The 18910-nt window shown below is 49.4% G+C and overlaps 2 protein-coding genes; one reads left to right on the forward strand and one right to left on the reverse strand.

The window, feature by feature from the left end:
• The first annotated feature begins 14091 nt into the window (after positions 1-14091).
• Positions 14092-15756, forward strand: CHC_T00007066001 (hypothetical protein). XM_005710448.1 is given in 2 exon segments: positions 14092-15693; positions 15694-15756. 1 exon segment carries the CDS (start codon positions 14092-14094, stop codon positions 15691-15693), a length of 1602 nt encoding a protein of 533 aa, XP_005710505.1. The 3' UTR covers positions 15694-15756.
• Positions 15757-15827: 71 nt separating this feature from the next.
• On the reverse strand, positions 15828-16457 carry CHC_T00007067001 (hypothetical protein). Its single transcript, XM_005710449.1, has one exon. It carries the CDS (start codon positions 16455-16457, stop codon positions 15828-15830), a length of 630 nt encoding a protein of 209 aa, XP_005710506.1.
• Positions 16458-18910: the final 2453 nt, after the last annotated feature.

Genomic DNA, 18910 nt, shown 5'->3' on the forward strand with positions numbered 1-18910 from the left:
TATCTGTACGGTTACGGAATTTCCATGGTCCGGCCGGCCACTTCTAAGACGTAGCTTTTGCTTCCATAAATGCTCTAAAAACTCCCTTGCTTTCAACAGAAATGCAAGGTCAGTTGATTGGAACATTTCCGAATGTTGACCTCCGTCTGCAGTGTTTCCGAGGTTCATAATTACTGAATTGTCTACGCGCCAGTCCTTCCTACTAAGAGACGACGATAAGAGTCCTTTCCGATGTAATCGAAGGTTCTGCAGAACAGGAGTTGGGAAGCAGTCCTGAAGCTTTTATAGAAATCTTCCCGCATCCTGAAGCCCAGAACTGTCGTAGCCCAAGAGATTTAAAACCGACTTCGCTGTCTCAAAGCTCCAGCCGTTCTCACTAGTGTCAATGACTTCAGTTTCAATTGCCAGACGAGTCTTCCAGTCGTTGGCAAGACGATGTTCCATAGCCTGTAATTGTGAGTTTTTCATATTGGATTGAGCTACCCCCCTCTTCAATGGCTGATGAGCGCTTTCAAACAACAACTCTTGTACATGTCTTACACTACCGAACAGTGGCAATGTATGTGTGAAGAACTCCAACAATCTGTGAAGGTTTGGTTTGTCCAAATGAGTGGAGGCAAAGCTGTTTGTGCGACACAGCTTATCTACTCGACATAGGTAACGAAGTGCCATATTACGAATCTCCAGAAGTCTCTTGGTTCCTCCTTCTTCATTGTGTGTGTCTAATGACCTCTTACCATCTATCCTTGAGTCCGGAAAGTACTGCGTTCTGCTCACGAGAGAGGAAAACAGGTCGAGGAGGTCGAGAGCTTCATCGATAGTAGCACAGTTTCCGCTCTCTCTCTCGCCTGTGATTTTGTTCACGTACCAAGCACTCTTCATCGCCCGTGATGCTACCAAGAGCAGGCAGTACATAGACGATATCGTCATTGAATGTAGCACATGCTTGTCATGGTTGATTAGGCTCTCCTGATATATGAGATAGCCATCCTTCAAAGCCATCTTGGCAATTGCCTCGGCATCTTTGCGTACATCTTTTGGTAGCAGTGTTATACAGAGATTCATGATGTCGCGACCAATCCCGAGGAAAAGATGATCGGGAGCCACAACGCATGAGCGATACGAATCGAAAACAGAAGGAACAACCGGTTTGCTACTGCCGAGTACACGAGGCACACGAGCGCGAACTTGTCGCAGTTTCTCAGAGAGTTGATGAAGTGCCTGCAAACTTGTCTCAAACGTATCTGCGTCATCCATTCCGAGGGCTTTCAACTCTTCCCTGGATAACTTGGATCTCCTCAATGCAGTAGCCCGGTTCTCATCTCTCGCGAAAGATGGATGGTCGGAATGGATGCGGGTTGTGTAACAATACTTGCTTCCTTGAAATCCAGACTTGTCGTACCTACCATAGCTGCATAAGTGACATGGAACATTGGAGCAGTGCCCTAGTAGGTCCAAAGTGTGGGACACTGCAAGATAGTCTCCAACGTACCCGACGACATCGAGAAAAAGAACAACCTTCTTTCCTTTTGCAGTGGTCATCTCAAATCCCTTTTCTGTCCCCTCAATGATATCATCAATAACTGCCGCCAGTACCTCGTTTGTAGATACCCCTGGAGGAGTTAGCCCGATAGGTCTGATGGCTCCTGCTCCATTGCGGTTCTCCGGAGCCATACCTATTGGCAGCATGTATACACCACCCATGCTTCCTTTCTTTCCAATGTACGGCGTAAATCCATCAGAGTACAGAAACATTCTATACACAACGTACTTTCTTCCATCTTCCAAACGTCCACTGCTTTCCGCATCGACGCGATGACCCTTGTTCATTGGATTATCATCGGCAGATACTCGTTTCACTACGGTTTTGTCAAACATCTGGTTGTAAACGCCCCTATTCGTTCCGGTGAGATTCGAAACATTTCTTTCAGAAGATACAACCAAGCTGGTGGCGTAGTCGTCATCACAGTTCTGTCTTCTCCACATCCTATACACAAGGAAGGGTGTTTGCGTTGGTTCTTCCGAATCTTCGGCGTCTGGCTGTCCTGGGAGTGCAAGTTCGACGACCATGTCACTGGGAAGGAATGCCCGAGATTCTGGTCTCTTCGTCTTCATCGTTTTGGTACGCTTTGAATTGGACTCCGCCTGCGGTTCTGTCCAGTTTGGCTCATCGTAAACAAAGAAGGAAGATACAACTGCATGAAATCTCATGTTCGTTGAGGACGTTACTGCAAACTGGGCTTGCGTCAATCTGCCCTTCACCGCGTCACTTGTTTCGACCGTAATATTAAGAAGGAGCCCTTTTCGCAGTTTCACTGTCACACCATCTTCGGTTGGAATCCGATAAACAGATAGACTCCCAGCCCTATCCTTGATTATTGGAGTGTCCTCAATATCCGAGAACCTCGGTATCTCAATTGACGGATCCATATCATGCCGTCTTCCTTGCACCATCTCCCGCAATTTTGCTGTCGAAAAGTCAAGTTTTGCCCAGTTGCTCGGTCTTACAATCATGGTCGGAGCGCTGTCCTGTGAGGTATACTTTCCAACGCCAGCCTTCGACCCAGACTTCGACAAATCCACAGTAAACATTTCTACATGACAAGGAACGAAGAAGTTGGATTTCGCAAATGGACGAACACGTCTCTTCAGAGTAGATGTACTTGGCAGTTTGAGAGTGAGCTGCCTTTCATTCGGTCTCCAGTTCCTAAAGTTGGCAAGTGTCTGATATGCAGTCTCGCTGAGACGCGTGCTCCCAGTTGCTGTTATCAGTGATGCAATATTTGTCCAGGTCAATCGAATTCCACCAGAAGCGCTTTCGAACATGCTGTCTATCAGCTCCTCAGACTCCTCAGCTTCGTAGGCATTGTTCTGCTCAACGCTCAATCCAATGTCTAATCCAGAAATTCCTTCGCTTTCTTCACAACGGATCGTGTTATTTCGTTCGGGGTGCGGACTTGATGGAAGTGCCTCCACACCGTCATGCATGACGCCTTGGTATTCTTGGAGGTCGCTTAAAAACCCGTCTTCCAAAAGGGAAGCGTAGGATTCTGACTGACCGTCTAGTAACATGAACCCATCTCCTGGACGTTTAGCTGGCTTTGTAGACAGTTGCCTACATGGCCTTGCTCTTTTTCGATTTCTTTCAAGCTGAGGTTCAGAAGAAGATGGTGCGTGCCCATCCGAAGTAGTCCCTTGTGATGCAACATCTTCGGAACGCTTTGCATAAGGTCCGCGTTTTTTAAGAACCCAACGACTCTTGCTTTGACGCCCCATCTGTGACAGTTTCGACCAGGTCCGCAACTAGAAGTGGGGCTGCATTGAAGTTTGGCATGGACCTCGGCATTAACAAGATTTCAGCAAGCTTACTGCTCTACAGCCGAAAGAAGGTCTTTTGTTACATTTGGCGATGCATACGGTTGTGCCGTTAATATTAAAGCTTGGTTCAATGAATAGAAACGGTAAAAAGGATATGCTCCTACTCGCATTTTGATGTGATGCCGCATGCAAAAGCTCAATGAATGGCTGTCGTTAAGGACAGCCATGCCATACCGAATTCGGTAATTTCAAATTGAGATTTCAGTACGACACGTGCCCATGAACAGTTTGAAATATCTAGCTACCGTTTTTTTCTGAACACTGCATATATATATGCAGCAATATAGTTCCAGGACCAGATCCAACTCTCTGCACGCCCGTCGTCCGCAGTCTTGATCCACCATGCATCTCGTTTTCTGACAGTTTCCTTTCTGCGAGTTGCGTGTTCGGTTGACGTATCATCCACACAGTAAGTGAAGCTACTTCTCCCAGTCTTGACCCACAACGCATCCGTTTCTCTAACAGTTTCCGTTCTGCGAGTTGCTTGTCTGTTTGAAATATCATCCACAGTAAGTGACGCTACTTCTCCCACAGTTCTGACCCACCACGAATCCATTTTTCTAACAGTTTCCTTTCTGCGAGTTGCGTGTTTGGTTGAGATATCATCCACAGTAAGTGACGCCACTTCTCCCACCGTTCTGACCCACCACGAATCCATTTTTCTAACAGTTTCCTTTCTGCGAGTTGCGTGTTTGGTTTAGATGTCATCCACAGTAAGTGACGCCACTTCTCCCACCGTTCTGACCCACCACGAATCCATTTTTCTAACAGTTTCCTTTCTGCGAGTTGCGTGTTTGGTTGAGATATCATCCACAGTAAGTGACGCCACTTCTGCCACAGTCATGACCCACCGCGCATCCCCGTTTCTGACAGTTTGCTTTCTGCGAATTGCGTGTTTGGTTGAAATCTCATGCGGAGACACGAGTGCGCTGCAGACGTTTGGTAAGTGAGCGCTTTCTCTAGGCAATGCCGTTTTGCGATTACCTACGAAGCTGTAACGTAAGTTCGCACACTCTCTAACACATTGAAAGTTTCGAAGAACTGTTCTGACCAAGCTTCACAGCGTTCCTTGTCTCACTGCAGGTCAACCCGCCCGTCTTCTAACTCAGGATCAGGTAAGCCATCAGTACACCCTCCTTGGTCTATCAGAATTCCAATCCACCATCATGACGTACTGTGACCGTAACTGACCTCTCTTGTTATGTTTCTTGGCGTTGATTATTGTATTTAATAGAAGCGCAATGAACCACTGCTGCGGTATTCCGGTATTTGGACGGGGTAGATGTAGTGTATGTAGCCGTAACAATACTCTTTGGTTGCTACAAATAAATGTGATGTGAACGCCGCTGGAACCGCTATCGGTTTCATCCTTCGGGTTGGGACCGTTTCTGGACCGGCGGGGTGATATCACCTTTGCAAGAAAGGTACTGGATTAACATTTCATTGACTGAGAGTAGGTCGGAGCATTACGTCTAGTGTTGCATTGGAGCTGCGAATGGAGACATATTTTCACTGCCCTGGAGCAGCAAAACATGGTCGTCGGTGGCTGCGCATATGCAGCGATGATCACTGTCTCATCATTGCATCAATGTAAAAGCGTTTGGCCCTGCGGGACCTGCCCGTGTACAGCGCCAGCCAGCCATCTACCGCCGCAGGCCAGGCAGAGACGCTGTGCCATAACTATGCTGCTTTTCAGCCAATGGCTTTTGGCACTGCGAGACTTACCCGTGTGCAGCGCCAGCCAGTCATCTCCCGCCACAGGCCGGGCAGAGACGCTGTGCAATAACTCTGCTGCTTTTCAGCCAATTGCGTTTGGCACTGCGAGACTTACCTGTGTGCAGCGCCAGCCAGTCATCTACCGCCACAGGCCAGGCAGAGACGCTGTGCCATAACTATTCCGATTTTCAGCCAATGGGGTTATTGGTAAAAAATGTGCAAAATCGCGACATGAAATCAACAAGCGTTGCTACATTTTTGACACATTTTTTGCTGGCCCGGACCAAAATATTTGCGCCGATTTTTTATTGCCTCCGATAGGCTGATTTGACCTTCCTGTGTATGGCGTCACGTGTTTAAAGAAATTTCTTTCTTGCAGGAGGATTTGCAAAAAGCTACGACAATGAAGAAGACAGTTGAATCGAAGGAGCAATGGCTGCCGGTCAGGCAGAGACGGAGGGAGCCGTCAGTATTTTTCAGCCGATTTCACACCCAGTTTTGAGAAGTGTGGATCCAGTGAAAGTGTCACAGTTCTTAAGGGATCGCGAGAGATATGAGCTGGAAATAGCAGAGAAAAAGAAGCAAGTGCCTACATTTACAAAAGCGCATTACAAAGTATCAGTGGACCTGGCTTGTTGAGACGTATGCATTTCATGGGTCGATTCAGGAATATCTCTCTTGTCAAAACTGTGGTACAGCTAACAACTGGCCGTATTGAAAAGTGCATTAGAAGCCTCGTTGAGAGAGAGAATAGTACGTTCGATCCCGATGTTATTGAGAAAGCTAAAGCAAATTTGCGAGTGCCAACGCAAATGGCAGACCCCGAAGCCCGGATCATGGAGTTTTGCAATGATTTTTCTCCAGACTCGAAGCTGTCGGGTACGAAAACTTGAAAGAGATAAACCCCAAGAAGGCGGTTAAGTTGATACAAGAAAAACTGTATCCAAAACGCTTCAAGGTTGCAATGCAAAGGACACTGGAATACCACTTGCCAATATAAAAGGACGTCGTTGCATACATTGACCTACTGTGTGAAGAGGCCAAAGGCTTTGAAAAATACAAGTAGGACGACAAACATACAGATAAAGAGAAGGATAAAGGAGGGCACATAAAAAGAGGAGTTAATAAGCAATCTCCAAGCTTCACAATATGAACAAAGAGAAATCATGAAGAAGGAAACAGAGATTTCAAAGGACAGAGCAGACCACTTTGCTTGAACCCTATCTGCGCAAGTAAGCAGGAACGACATTTTGTCATTAACGAGTGCAAAAGAACTACTAAGGAGGATGCCCGTAAATTGGTTATCGAGTACAAAGAGAAAACACAGTGTTGGAAGAAGGAAGCAAAGCGCGTACACGGTGAGGACGAAAGAGCAAAAAGCACGATGGTCAAAGCCATGCTGTCACGATCAATTCCTTGTATTATCTGCGCGGATGGTGGCTCTGACCTTAACATTCTCTCTCCTGCAATGCTCTTTAAGCTCCTTGAAAAACAGCCTGAGGTGAATGTGACAACTTTTGATACACCACGAAAGTACAGCCTCGCTGCCAAGACCGATGGCGAAGGAAAGGAGATCTATATGAAGTGCGATAAGCAGGTGAAAACGGATCTCGAATTGTTTATACGACATGAATGCTACTCGGAGTTACGAAACGTTGTATGATACGTATCGACACCTGATATTACTGAAGCTATTGTGGGACGGCCTCTACAGGAAGCGTTGGGAATCAATACCAAAGATCTTCTCCCAGCAGCCGTGGACCGTCTAGGTAATACAGTAGATGTCGCTACCTTGAAGGCATCTGATGACTATACAGGCGGTACTGTAGCAAAAAATCCGTCAAGGAGTGTATCATCAAGACAAAGGTGTCTTGTCTGACATCTACAGTGATGAGGACGAAGCTTGGTTGGATCTCGACAATGATAAAGGAGCAGAAATCGATGAGGGGATATCTCAAGCTCTGATAATCGCACTCGCGAATGGCATTTCTGAAGAAGGAAAACAAAAGCTCGACGCCTTATGAAATAAGTACAAGGATGTTTTGCGCCTCCGACTCGGTAACGACCCACCGACTGAGGTGGAACCAATGTCACTACAGTTCCAAGAGGACACCAAGCCTGTCGCAGCTAAGGCCAGCAGATACACGCCAAGTGAAAAGAAGTTCATGGAACGGTACGTGCAGCGCTTAGTGGCGTTTGGTTTTGGAAAAGTGACAACTACAGCGAAATGGGTTGCCGCGCCTGTACTTGTAGCAAATCTGCCGCCTACCCACTTTCGCCAAACGTTCGACTACACCCGAATACTGCAAATAGTGCGGTCTGCACTATTTTGGAACGCCAATTCGAAGCCGAGGTGACGGTATTTACTGCGGTCCGCACTAATATTGATACCGCACTAATTAAGTCATTTCCCCTATTAGTGCGGTCTGCAGTAAATATTTCTGTTCTTAATAGTGCGGTCTACCCTAATTCTGTCTGTAATGCCGAATGCAATCTGGACCAATCAGAAGAGTTGAGATTTTTAATGTGTAAGGGTACTGGATATCTGTACGCGCCTTCGCCAACAACCTGGCCCTCATTCACAATCACAGGAGCTCCCTCAAAATGGTTTCGATGCCTCTGAATTATGTTCTGTAGCTTGGGAAACAATTGTCTTTCCTCCCACTGCCCATTTGTGTTGAGCGCTAAGCCACATCTAATCATGGCTTTCCGTGCGTAGGTTAAACCTTCGCTGTCGCGTTGTGCGTTGACATCCCGAACGGCCGCTGTGGCAAGCTCCAGAAGTAGTGCTTGCCTGGATTAGGCAACTTGCCAGAAGAAGCTGTAAAGTCACCCGGCATTATGTGCTCCATTTTGTGCTGGTCCCAACGACAACGCCAAGCATCTTTTAGCTTTTGTATCACAAAGGAATCGGCGGGCTGCAGTAGGTCCGTACAGTAAGGTACTCGAGGCGTGCTTTCCATAAGCGACTTGCCTTAGAATTGTTCGCCTTTTCGTTTCCACGGAACAGATGGGGAAACTGGCGGACAGCTTTTGAGGCAATGTGTTTAGAACCTGCCCTGGAGACCTCCTCAGACATCCACTTGACAATCTTAACGCGATCTGATCGAGTAAGCACACGTTGGACCGCTCTTGTGTGCACCGCCGAGGGCGCGGCTGTGTTGGGCGGCGGTGCCGGAAGGCCGGAGTTGGGTTGTAGTGTGGCAGATGTTAGCGGATCGGCAGAAAAATGATTGGCATCTACAGTAGCTTCTTGTGTTGAAGCTGAGTCTCTTTAGTTCCGCAGGCGTTCGGCATTTTGGAGGGAAGCAATAATGGGAGATGCTGATACCGTTATGATACGCAAGCTGGATCTTTCGGACGGCGGGGTGCAGCTTTGATGTAAGAATGGAAAAGGTAAGCCTTTATATGTGCATAACCAAAACACCACAATGGCGTTTTGTTCCAGATTTGGGTTAGTATCTGTCAAAAATGGCGCGCAGGACAGCGAATTGGCTGCTTTCTGAGACTGCACTATTACATGTATGGTTTGCAATTAGTGCGGACCGCAGTAATTGCGCCATCGGCGATAGGCGAGAAACACAATTTACTGCGGTCTGCACTAATTTCGAACCCGCACTATATTTTCACCCGCACTATTTGCAGTATTCAGTGTACAGGTCTATCAACGCTGCTACTGTACCGATGACTTGGCCAATGCCACATATTGATTCGGAGCTATCAAACATGGCGGGGAGCAAATTCTTTGCAACAAGAGACTTTGTGAGCCGATATTGACAATTTCCATTAACCGAGCATTCTCAAGAGCTACTTAGCTTTATGTAAACCGATGCAGTGATTCATCCCAAACGATGCACGCAAGCCGCCAAGAACGCGGGACCTAATTTTCAATCAAAGGTCCAACCACCGTTTAGTGACATCAAGGACCGACTCAAGGCATATCTGGATGATTTTATTCTTCATGTAGAGGGAGAATATGAGCTGATGGAGACCCTCGCTAAGTTTATGCGGATATGTAGGGATGCCAATTTAAGAATCTCTATACGGAAATCAGAATTCTTCCTCAAGAAGGTACACTGGTGTGGAAGAATCATAGATGGCTCAGGAGTGCAGTTCGATCCGAGAAATCTCGGTGGTCTAAAAGACCTACACATGGCCATAATAGCGGGCGAACTCTGTGAATACGTGCACTGTCTACAGCGGATGTCGCATTCACTTCTCGACTTCACCAAACGTATTGAACCCCTGAAGGAGATTTTGGGGGAAGCGTACAAGAGAGCTGGATCGCGTAAGAAGAAAGCAGTGCAGCGTATACGATTGGAAGCACTTTCTTGGGACAGCAGGTATAAAAGACTGATAAAGAGTTCCAAATGGAACTCACAAATTTAGTTAAGCTGGCACACAGGGACACGGAAAAGGCCTTGTGTAGTTACACAGATGCGTCAGACGCGGATTGGTCCGGAGTGGTTACGCAGACGAGCCTTGGCGACCTGAAGGAACAATTTGAAAACCAAAAGCACGAGCCCTTTGCTTTTTTGGGGGCGGCTTTTAAAGGAGCAGAAGAGTTTTGGACCACTTTTGAAAAAGAAGCATATGCGATTTACATGGTATTCAAGAAACTATATTTCATGTTACTGGCTGAAGAAAATACACACTTGTACACGGACCACAGGAACTCGATATTTGTTTTCAGTCCACTTGCACTAGAACCGGCCCTGGGAAGGCATATAGTGAACAAGGTGCAGCGCCCGGGACTGTACCTGTCAAAGTTTTCATACATTATCGAGTGCAAACCTGGGGACAAGAGCGTGATTGCAGATATAATGAAAAGGTAGTGCCACGGATACTGTGGTTAAAGGCTTGCTGTCAAGAGAATAACGCATAAATTAATGGAACACGATATGGTACCAACTCCACTTGTGGAGGATTTGAAGTACCCAGGCGAGGTAATGATTCGCAAATTGCAGTTGAGGCATGATAGACATGCCCCTCCTAGCATAACCAAGAGAGACAAGGAACTCTGGACCGTCAAGGGAAAGGTCTGGATACCCGGCCACGACATTGACTTGCAGATAAAAATACTCTTTGTCTGCCACTGTGGCTCAATGGGGCATCGCGAGCGTGATTCAATGCTTGGTGCATTGAAGGAGTCATACAATTGGAGGAGTATGCAAGATGATACCTCCGAATTTGTCGCTGCATGTTTACACTGCGTAACAGGTAAAGCAGGGCATAAGATGCTACTTCCATTATCTCTAACTACGCACGCTACACGCTCGAACGAAGTCGTTAATTTCGATTTTTTGTACATGGGGCCGGGGCTCGCAGGTATGAGGTACATTTTGGTGATCCGCGATGACTAATCTTCCTATGTATGGCTTGTAGCGGAGAAACAAGCCGATGCACAGACGGCAGGGGATGGACTTGCAAATTGGATAAGAGTTTTTACAGCGATGCCGCTTTGGGTTAGTGATCAAGGATCGCATTTCAAAAACGGCATCATAAAAGAACTCGCAAATGCCCACAATTTCAAGCACAACTTTACCGTCGCGTATTCGCCGTGGGTTCACGGCACAGTGGAGCGATGCATGAAAACCACACAAGAGGCACATTGATGCCAGACTGAACTGCGCCTTGGACCCCCGGATTGGACTTCAGTAGTAGAAATGATTCAGACAATTATGAACGACTCACGGCTTCGCCGCTTGGGTTCGCGTGTGGACGGGGCTCTATGTACGCCACTGGAAGTTGTGACGGGAATTCCTCCGACGCGCACGAATGTTGCATATGAACCAAATCGGCACAACTGTGGCCGTGGCGACAAAAAATGTGGAGAAGGCAAGGGCGCTACAAGTGTTACAGATTGAGGTGTTGCAAGGTGCTTTCGGTATCATGCACAAGGACGTTGTGGAGGAGGTCTCGAGAAACCACGTGAGACAGATTGAGCACCATAAAAGGAAAACCAACCTTATCCACCCAAATTACAGCATAGGGGATTTTGCGTTGGTACGTCGTGCGCAGAAAAAAGGACATAAACAAGCCTTTCGTTGGATTGGACCTGGCAGGATTACGGCAATAGTCGGATACATGGTCTAAAATGTGGAAAACGTGCTGAGACAGAGGGTACACGCAGCGAGGCTTCTACTGTATCGCGCCGACTTGGACGGGAAGATGTTATTTGAAGACTTGATGAAGTACATAGAACACGGCGAGGCAACATATGAGTTGGTAGACCAGTTAATGGATATCTCAGGAAATCAGAAGGATGGCATCTTTTTGAAAGTACAGTGGTTAGTTTTATCTGACAAGAAAGACTGGACGTGCCAGAAACTAGAAGAGTTGCATGAAGATGTGCCTGATCGAGTGGAGGAGTTTCTAAAGAGTACAGGAAAGAAGAGACTAGTGAAAGAGGCAAAACAAGTACTTGGTTTGTCAGGTTAATGGCGAGGATTTGCAAAGAGCACCCATACCATGGGGCGATGTGGACAACCTGCTCTGCGGAGAGCAAGGCCCATTGTCAACCAAGTAAAAAATTGGAGAGTGATGTTGAAATTATTTACTGGAAGAGAGGGACAATGAATGCTATCTTGAACTGCGCTCTCCCGGTACACAGGGGATGCACGAGACGACAGTACATAAGGACAAGGTAAGATAGAACAGATAAGAAAAAAAGGTATCGGTAGGTAAAAGCGTCTTCTGCAGTTTAGCTTCTTGTTCTTGCTACGACGTCACGTGTTTAAAGTTGACAAGGAGGCGATATCTGGAATGGAATTGGTGATGAAGACTGCGCGCCTGAGTGTTCCTTTCTGTGATGAAAGCACTGCCGGGATATGCTTTTAACTTTATGCTCGTATGATGTACAAGCATCGCCATTGGAAAGTGTGCAGAGGTTCTTGTCGGACATGAAGGCATGGGCGCCGGAACCATGCTTGTGTGCGCTGTGAACGAGTGCTTACATCGGGCCGGTGGAAATATGGTGGAAGTGTTTACGGTGCCCGATCAGTACACTGTACAGGTATGGAATGAGCAGATGGATACTTTCAAATGCATCAGTAGGGATGGATTTGCGTGAAATACTTGTTGGGTATGCGTGCGTGCAATGCAGATGGGAGCGACTTCGCAATTTTCAGATTCTCCAGAGAGGAGCTTGTCGAAAATTTTTGAGGCGCCTTGTCAGGAACATTGCCAACAAAGGCAAGGCACATAGTTGCATTGGCGGCAAGAACGCAAGTGTCCTTTTATCAGCGGCAGCGATCGCGCACACCTTTCTTGTTGCGTGATTGTATCGATCTGCGAGCATTTTCGCCACTCATTACCCATATTTATATATCTCATATCATTATCTTGTGTATCGCTGAGGAACCGAACGGCAGATGGTACACTGTGTCCACGTTAGCGGTTGACAGTTCCTACATTTCGTTTTGTCCATCCGTATTGCCCATCTTGCCCAGGTCACTGCCCAGCAATTTCCGTGCCCATACCGCTATGTGCAGACAAGTCAAGAGATAGAACGGCATGCTATCAGCTAATGGGGGTGGTGGTGGCTTGTTGAAGCCACCATGCGGACGGTTTTCTACGGCGGAGAGTATTCCCGTTCACAATGTCACCGGGTAGCACCCAAGTACAGCTCACTGTTCCGATGTTTGGCACAGCTTCACTGCAGCCATATTTATCCACACTGTACACAACAGCGCTTTTCTACGCCACTTGCATCGGGGATGAATATTGAATTGAAGTACACATGCACCACTTTGGTTTGTTGAGTCTCAGCCAGCACACGGCACAAACTCTGTCACTCTCGCAATCTCGCTCCCTCTAACTTCTGAAGACGCAAAGATCTCTGCGAATAAAATTTTGAAATACTGGGTAGATGCGAAGAATGCAGTCATGGTATTCTTGTGGTCATCATTCCATTGCTGCCTGCATGAAAATACGCTATCGGAGGCGTCTGTTACTGTGCCACCTTCGGGTGGCGTTCGCTTTGCGGGCAAGCCGCTTGTTGTCTTATTCACAGGTGAACTTCGATTGGTCGCGTTAGCTGCTTTTGCATCTCAAAGAATGCTGACCAATCTGTTCGTTTAAATGGGTGGAGTGCAATGCATGCTTGTTGCTGTAGTCTTGTGACGCAGTATTGGGAACACATCTCAAAATTTTCATTTTCTACGCACTAATTCTCACATGGGCATCGCTTCGTGAGGTTGCACCAACCTTCAGAACCAATGCAAAGGACGCAAAATATGAAAATTTTGAAGCAGGCATGAACGCGGTTGGAACAAAAGGCGATTGCCGCACACATGTGCGATGCTTTAATTAAAAAGGGAGCAGCGCAGCATACAGATAAAGGGTGTTCGTGTATCCCTTTCAGTCTTCTGTTTCATGATGCAAGACTGTACAGCACATTTTAGCTCGCCCTTTAACGAACGAAATCAACGCCTTGTAAGAGGGGCAGCAATGTCACAACTTTGCGAAATCAACGCCTTGTAAGAGAGGCAGCAGTGTCACAACTTTGCCGAGTATGGCACAGGCGCTAGTCGAAGTTCAGAGCGACGGAACACCATACATAGGAAGGTGAAGAGGGGAAATCTATATGACAACCGGGAGGTAAACCAGAGTCCGTCAAAACTCCTACAACAATTTGAAATGACAGCGAAGCTAGATATGCTCAGCACAGCCAATAGCGAACGCGTATGAGTATCAGCTTTCGAAAGCTGATACTCATACTCAAGCGCGTCTGTTTCTATTCGGCCGAAATCGGCCGAATAGAAACAGACACGCTTTCACATGCGAGCACTCTCATTCAAGAGTTGGACTAGACGTGTATTGTGGAGGTACACGTGGTACCAAGGGTACCGTAGAAGAAGCTCCATACTGCAAGCAGCTTCGTGCGCAACAAACCAGACGGGCTCCAGCGTCGAATTACGGGCAACATAACTTGTACGCTCTTTATATGCCCTCGGCTCCTTCGGGGGGTGCGAACAGAACTACAAACACGCGAACATGGTAGAGAAGCAACGTCCAGGATTGGCCGAAGAATGGTCACCTCCGCAGGGCACAACTACGCATGTGCCGCACCATGCCCTTGTTCGTATTGCGGCTGAGCATCAAGTGCCAGTGGAATCCTTAACCACTCTTACTGTGCAGAGCTCTGTTAGGCTTCTCTACTCTGCCGTTTTGGAGTACGCGGCGTTATCCGATCTTCAAGATCCAAAGACATCCTTCCCTCTATCTGTTGCTCACGTGAAATCCCTACGATCAAACGATGACTTCGACAGTGAAACTTTGACAAGTTTTCGGATGGCTATGATAACAATGGAACAAAAAAAGTTGAAAGGCGGGAAAGGCCTGTTAGATAAGAAGCTTGCACAGCCAAAATTTCGGCTCGGCTTGGGGGAAACTGTCATTGTCTGGCCACCCCCACCTCATCTTACGGCCGACTATCTCTGCAAACAAAACAGCGACGCAAAGCGTAGAATGGGAGAGCTCGATGCTCTTGCAACGAAAACGGAAGGTAGTTCTGAATCCAAAGTGCCAGAAGTTCCTGAAGAAGGGAGAGAGAATGGCGATGTAGCAGGTACGGATGACAACAGCACTGGTCTGCATATGCACATTGTACATTACTCCGTGGGAGAACCGCAGGAGGTGAACGGAACGCTTTCGACTCTCCGTGAACTGCTAATAGTCGGGCTTGACGGTTCCAAAAAGCTGCGTAACTTTGCAACGGAGATCTCTCAGTGGAGCGTTGACAAAGACATCTACGACGGCAACGACCACAAGTTTTCACTGTATCGATACCAATTTCGTCATGGAAGTGGTAAATGGTCATTAGAGGGCGTGAAGCGCTCAAGAACACCGGCATCTGTTATTCTTCCCGCGATGAGAATGAATAACATTCTCGAAGACGTCAAACACTTTCTTAAAGTGGAGACGCGTAAATGGTATGTCGAGCACGGTATGCCACATCGGCGTTCGTTTCTTTTTTTCGGACCACCCGGGACAGGCAAGACATCGACGATCCGTGTGATCGCGTCTCAATTCCAGCTCAACTGCTGTTTTCTGAGCATGACGAATCCAAAATTCAGCAACCAGGACCTCGCCCAGGCACTCACAGTGATCCCCGCGAACGCGCTTCTCGTACTTGAGGACGTGGATGCACTATTCAACAAGGACCGAACCAGCGCCGAGGCACCGAACCTCTCCTTTTCGAGCTTTCTGAACGCGTTGGACGGGTTGATCAGTGCGGATGGGGTCATCACGGTGATGACGACGAATCACATTGCCAAACTGGACAGCGCGTTGATCCGGGGCGGACGTGTGGATCGACGATTTCACTTTCCTAGTCCTGACGAGGAGCAGATCCAACAGCTATTCATGTCCTTCTACCCAGAGGCGGGGCAGGAAGTGGCACAGAAATTCGTGAGGGCAGTGTTTTCCAGGCTCGGGGACAAGGAGGCACGGTCGATCGCGACGTTGCAGCAGCTGTTCATCGATCAGCGGGAGAATTCGGCGGAAGAATGCGCGCGGTCAGTGGCCTCGTTCTTTGAAAGGTTTTATCCCAAGGGGGATACTTCCTTAAGGGGAGCAGACCATATCTATGGGTAGAGTCGTAGACGTCGACGTCGACGTAGAATTGGCTCGGTTTCCTGGAAAGATTCTACGGCGAGAGAAGGTTGTGTGTATTTTTTATTCAAATGCTAGGGGTACCGATGCTGTATCACGGGGCAGGCGTCAAGGACTTACACTTGGGCGGGGCTCGATAGGGCCGCGCCGTGATAGGGCATACGGGAAAGGGTGGCAGAGGCCAAACTGGACCAAACAGCGAAACTGATGCGTTGTAGTAGACGTATCTTGGCGGTCCCGTAAGATGAATATGTCCGGTTGGCAATGCGGTGAGCGAGGTACTCAAGGACTGCCATCGTGCGAGAGCTGGTCGCGCCGAGAGTATCAAATGCGAGCGGGACAAAGTGCCAGTCGAGTAGAGGGAGTGGGGAGTCAGGCTGGAGGTGAAATGCGTCACGCACTGTACGGGAATGGACGCGAAGCTTGTCCAAATCAGCAGCTTCCGCTGCACCCGCGAGGCCTTTCGCAGCGAGGGACATTGTAGAGCGACAGTAGGGGGAACGAACGGTTACGTCGTACGCAGTGGGGCGGTCCGGGAGAGCGCCCGAAGGAGGCGAGGCGGGCTGGACGAGAATATCGGCGGGGCGGTTCGCGGTATTCGGCAAGAGAGAAGGGACCTCAAGGTCGCAACAGAGACCGGCGGCGCGGAACGCGTGACGGGCGAGGAGGTTGCGTACAGTGTTATGACGGTGAACGACGCCGAAGCCATGACGGCATATTGCGGCATGATCACCGCGAGCGTCCATTGGCTTACAGCAATGCGAACATATGAGAGGCCGAATAGAGTCACAGTAGACGGGTGTGTCCAGATGCCGGCGTAGCATACAGGACCACACCGCAGAAGGGACTCGAGAGGTGAGTGAGGGGTGGCTGCATAGAAACGACGCTGCGCCCGGAGCACGGAGGGAATTGCACCGGGCACGTCGGCGGACAGAGGTGGCACTGTGGTTGCGAGGGAGAGGGTCAAGGTCCCACGCGGTGTGTTCCCAGTAGAGTCGAGAAGTGGCCCCCTGCATAGCCTGAATTAATGTGTGGTGTACGCGTTCAGGTCTAGACAAAAGGGCCTCTGGTTCAAATGGTCCGAGGGGAGAATGGGTCCCAAGAATGCCTCGGGTGCGGACCTCAGGGTTCAAGGCCCCTAGTACGTGGACGATATGACGACGGGCCATGCGGCGATAAAACGACTCGGAGGGGTTATGTGGGCCCTTCACACGAACAGGTGCCGCCTCAATTAAACTGGCAGCGTAGGACGCATGGATGAATGGTGACAGTGGGGTGAAGCCGTGTCCACCGAGGCGAAACGGAAGGCCTATTTGTGTAGCCATAGATGTGGAAACGGCCACATCATTAAACCGAGAATAAGCAGCGATTTGTTGTTCATCAAATTTTGTAGCTGCGGGGAGGGAGAGGTGGGGAGGTGTAAGGCGAAAAACATGCTCGACTTTGCATACCGAGCCTGTTACACGGTGAAGGTGAAACCGCGTACGCGCGTCGGGAATTTCATCAAGGAGGCTGAGGGAGGCATGGCATGATTGAACTTTGTTCATGAGATGTCGACGCACAAAGGCATCTGTGCCGAGCGGGGCACCCAGCAAGGCGACACCGCCTTCGCCGCAGTCGACGTGAAGGGGGAAGATACGGAGCAATTCGGACAACTTTTCTGGCATTACGGTCGGCCAGTATGCCCGGCACTTGTTGATATTGACGTGAAATCCGGACTGCGGGCCGTCATCACGAAGAATTCGGAGTGCCTTCATGACCTCCGAGATTGGCCCGACCAGAGTGCCGTCATCCGCGTACCAGCGGTTCAGGTCGAGACGGCACTCGCGGGTGAGACGACGCAGGAGCGGCTGGATTGCCAGCGAAAATAAGAGCATACTTGCCGGGTCCCCCTGTTGGGTGCCCTCCTGACTTTTCATCAGAAACCGCGGAGAAGAGGGCAGCACGAGATCAGGAACGGTGCGGCCATAGATTAGATTGAGAAAACGGGCGAGGGAAGGAGTCTGCAGAGGGAGACGATCCAGCAGGGACTGACGTGAGAAGGTGTTAAAGGCATTCCGCGCGTCTACGGAGACCATGATGTAGTCTGGGTTTCGACCGTGACGATGCATAAGCATGCGCGTGTCATGGACGATTGCGTCCATGCCCGAGGCAACCGAGTTGGCGAGCTGTTCTGGGAGAAGGTGATCGCGGGTGTCCTGGATGGCGGGGGGCAGAAGGACCTTCGTGACCAGACGGCGCAAAGCCTGCCCTACAGCAATCGGCCGTATTTTGTGAGGGCGGGGTTGGAGGGGAATCAGAGTGGCAGCAGCAAGGAGAGGCGCAGTTCTATCCGGAATGTCACCTCGGGCGAGACGTCGAACCAGGTTCGTCAATGCGGACAACCCCGTAACCCCAGCTTCCGGGCTGATAGTGGTGCGGGCTAAGAGCTGCAGGATACGCGGAGAGAGATGGTCCGGTCCTGCAGCGGATGTGGGATTAAGGGCGCGTGCCGCTCGGAGGACTTGACCTTCCGTAATTTCAGGGGCCGGGGGGAGGTCAGTCGGTGAGAGAGGCTGAACCGGGCTGGCAGGAGGAGGGTGAAGCGCGGTGAGTGTGTCGCGGGTGGCGGCAGCATGTAGATCGGGCAGCGGTTTGGCCTTGAGGGCCGACATTGCGCGTCCATATTGGGCATCGGCGGCCAGACGCATGGCACGGCCGATGCGGTGGCGAGATGTAGCGGAGGCTTGGTAACGACGGCTGTGACGCGTGCGGTAGTCAAGGTCGACCTGATGTGCAGCAAGGGCTTCGTGCCACAATGCAGCCCAATGCCGACCCGAGGAGGCGCGGCGAATCCGTTGGCGGAGGGCATGATGTTGCCCTGTGCGGGAACGCCATCCGGTTTCTCCACGGAACGAGCGTCGCAAGACAGCGATGGGAAGAATGTGTAGATGAATGAATGCGCGATGTGATTCAGTTGGGGTCATTGTGGCCGACGCAGCGCGGACAGTCTTGATGAGGAGCATCGTGAAACTGTGTAAGCACGAGGAAGGGATGGATGAGTAAACATGGGAGGAGCGTATGGGGCAGAGGAGGAGGTCACGCACAGTAGGGAGAGAGAGAGAGGGATGGGAGGAAGAAGGCCGGGTGGGAACAGGCGTGGGCAGCTGAGACAAGGGGGTCTCAGCGGACGAAATATTAGGGTGACTCATTGTGGCGA

The sequence above is a fragment of the Chondrus crispus genome, genomic scaffold (assembly GCF_000350225.1).
Source record: "Chondrus crispus Stackhouse genomic scaffold, scaffold_60, whole genome shotgun sequence".
In the NCBI taxonomy this organism is placed as follows: Eukaryota; Rhodophyta; class Florideophyceae; order Gigartinales; family Gigartinaceae; genus Chondrus; species Chondrus crispus.

What these genes read in the sequence shown, in the direction of transcription:
- CHC_T00007066001 (XM_005710448.1), top strand. Translation starts at nt 14,092, where the DNA reads ATGGTAGAGAAGCAACGTCCAGGATTGGCCGAAGAATGGTCACCTCCG.
- CHC_T00007067001 (XM_005710449.1), bottom strand. Translation starts at nt 16,457, where the DNA reads ATGGACGCTCGCGGTGATCATGCCGCAATATGCCGTCATGGCTTCGGC.